Source organism: Chaetura pelagica, unplaced genomic scaffold (assembly GCF_000747805.2).
Source record: "Chaetura pelagica isolate M959 unplaced genomic scaffold, ChaPel_1.0 scaffold532, whole genome shotgun sequence".
NCBI classification, from domain to species: Eukaryota; Metazoa; Chordata; class Aves; order Apodiformes; family Apodidae; genus Chaetura; species Chaetura pelagica.
In genome coordinates this window covers 307,174-310,251 of record NW_009952282.1, presented here as the reverse complement: position 1 = coordinate 310,251, position 3,078 = coordinate 307,174, and the positions used below count along the sequence as shown (strand labels likewise).

The 3,078-nt window shown below is 45.2% G+C and overlaps 1 protein-coding gene across 1 annotated transcript in view; it reads right to left on the bottom strand.

The window, feature by feature from the left end:
• Positions 1-3,078, bottom strand: part of AGAP1 (ArfGAP with GTPase domain, ankyrin repeat and PH domain 1) — a 243,146-nt gene that overhangs the window by 218,766 nt on the left and 21,302 nt on the right. Inside the window, exon 4 of the mRNA XM_010007801.1 lies at positions 884-1,025. Coding sequence (XP_010006103.1) covers positions 884-1,019 — 136 coding nt within the window. The 5' untranslated portion in view covers positions 1,020-1,025. The remainder of the gene's footprint in view (positions 1-883; positions 1,026-3,078) is intronic.

Here is a 3,078-nt window from a genome sequence, read left to right as displayed (position 1 = left end):
TCACGCTAAAGGAAACCAGTCTGACTTCCAAACTCTGTTACACAACCGTTCACCTGCCCAGAGTGAGCACCACTGATCCAGGAAAGCACCATGACTGGCAAGTGCTGAAAACCCTTTTCAATATTCTGCTAAGCTATCAGGGCTGCAGTCTCACACTCCCTCTCCCAAGGGTGCTGCACAGATGTTCATCTCTCATCTCAAAGGAGTCCTCTCAACACCATGGCCCTGTAGCAAGCCCACCAAGGAAGCCCAGACAACAGACCACCACCCATTCATCCCTAAGCTCCCATCATCAGGTGAGCAGCAGTGCTGACCCAAGAGAGGGAGAAGGCCAGGCCCTGGCCCTGCCAGCTTGGAACAGTCTATCTGGTCAGAGAAATATCCAGTTCTGGGCTCCCCAGTTCAAGAGGGACAGGGACATGCTGGGAAGAGTCCAGAGAAAGCTACAAGGATGATGAAGGGACTGGAACATCTGTCATACAAGGAAAGGCTGAGAGACCTGGGTCTGTTCAGTCATGAGAAGACTGAGAGGGGACCTGATTAATGTCTATAAATATCTGCAGGGTGGGTGTCAAGAATGGGCCAGTCTCTGTTCAGTGGTGCCTGTGACAGGATGAGGGGAAACAGCACCAAGTGACAACACAGGAAGTTCCACCTCAATAGGAGGAGAAACTTCTTTCCTGTGAGAGTGACAGAGCCCTGGGACAGGCTGCCCAGGGAGGGTGTGGAGTCTCCTTCTCTGGAAACTTTCAAGACATATCCAGATGGGTTCCTTTGTGATCTGCCCTGGGTGTTCCTGCTGCAGCAGGGGGGTTGGACTTGATCTTCAGAGGTCCCTTCCAACCCCTATGATTCTGTGATGTTAAATGAAGACTGCACTTACCCTGGGTTCCCACCAGCACCATGGGGATTTCACTAGTGTTGCGATAGTTGGCCATACGGCTGTAGTAGTGGTAAACAGTCTGGAAGCTGATCTCATCTTCCAAGCTGAAGACAAATATAACAGCATCCACCCACATGGCAAACTGCAGAGCAAGAATGGAAAAGCAGTACTGTGAGAAAAGCAGTGAAGAGGGGCAAAAAGGAAAAAGAAACAATCTTACCTCACTTGGAGGGAAACACACACCAGAGATACTTTGAGTGACAAACCCAAATCCTGAAGGGTGGCACGTGGTTACTAAAAAGCTCAGTGTTCACCCCTCAGCAGGGGATGGGGATCTGGGATACACAAAAGGTTTTTCCCCAGGATCACAAACTGCACCTCTTCTGCCCTGGTGAACAGCATTACAGGCTCAGCTACCCAGCACACACTCCTTTTGATTCACAGGAAAGGAAAACATCACAGCCTCAGATTTCTGGATTTGTGAATTATAAATTAAAACCACTTATCTCCAGGCTCTTGAGTGCCCTATTTCGTGTGCTATTCCCCCACCCTGTGCTTCACAGGCATGCATGCTGTTTCTCTCAACACCAGGACAAATATTACAGTTGTGGTTTTACAAGCACTGCTGGTAATTCTCAGCTTGATCAATGTCCAAACACATTCATTCCAAATTTCCAGCTCCTCACCCTACAGACACTCGAACTGAGCAGACACCACTGAATGTCTCATTCAGCCTTTGGTGTGAAAGCAAACTATTCTCTTGGCATCAGTCATCTGCTCCAAGACATGCATGTACACAGGCCAAGGCAAGGTGCTGCTTCAGTGACCATGCAAGTGAAAAAATTTCAGCTCACAAGTGAAAGAATATTGTTTAAACACATTTAACATAACAGTGAACATACACAGGACATTAAAAAAAAGCAGACTGAAGTTAAGCTTACCTCACTGCCTTTACTTTTCCCTAAGTGACTCCATTCCTACCCAAATTCAGACCAACAGAAACAAGTTTCAGCCATGGGTATTTACACTTTTTATGGTATTACCATCACAATATGCCAGGTAGACTTGGGGACACACTGAACACACAGAGCTGCAAGAAACCTTTACAGACACTTTGCTGAGTTTTAGGAGACTTGCCTAGGTTTGTGAGCTGCTGCTTCAACCCTGCCAGCTCTGGCAGTTGTGTTTCTGCTCTTGCAGTGTTTTAACTGCTCCAATCACTACTTGGCAGATTCACACGATCTCAGCTCTTTGTGAGGCATCCCAGGCTGGCGTATCCAAGGGGAATTAAAAAGAGCTGGCAGTATGAACTCAGGTACTGAAGCTGCTGAGCTCATTGAATTTTCCTTTTTGAAAAGCAGGAGCTAGTAGTTCTTCTTTGCCTCTTTTTCATACAGCTTATCAGCTAATAATTTATTGTGCATATTTGTGACTGCATTGCACTTGAAATCAAACACATCTCTTATGGCTGCAGGGCAAAAGGAGCAAAAAATGCTTTGATGTTTTCAAGACAGTCAGGAGGACAACCATCTAGACACTAAGGAGGGACTACACAGTTATCACCAGAATAAGCTCAATTACCACGCTATTAAATTTGAACTATTAAAAACAGAAGATCTGATCAAAGGAACCCAAGGCAGTGTCATTATTGTGTACTTGGGTTTGGATTTTACTAGGAGATGATTCTTGCTGACTGGACTTAGGCCCATCATGCCCAGAACTCTTCCTGACAGCTACCATGACCTTAAAGCATCAGTTCAAAAATCCAACAGTCTGAATTTTCTTAATCAGTGTGTAGCAGCAGCCTTCTAATGAAGATTATTAAAAAATTCCAGAGGGTGGTTATTCAATGCAGTGCCCTCCAGACACAAAATATTTCCAGTAATTTTAATGTGAAAAGAGAAGTTGGAATTGTGGATCCAAGACCTGTGATACTAAAAAACAAAGGAATTTAGGAAAACACGCAGAAGGTCTGGAAACCCAGAACTGCCTCATCCAAACCACGGTGCAGAGAACAGCTTGAAACAAGGAGAGCTCAGCTGCTGGTACATAAATCCATTTTCAGACCCACTGCTGTGATTGAGCAGATCTGTTCTTTCAAGTTAAGGGCAGACAAAACCAAATCAGGAATAGAACTTAAAAGAAAATAAAAAAAGGAAAATAGAAGGGGCAGCTTGTTATGGTTCAGTTCTGTT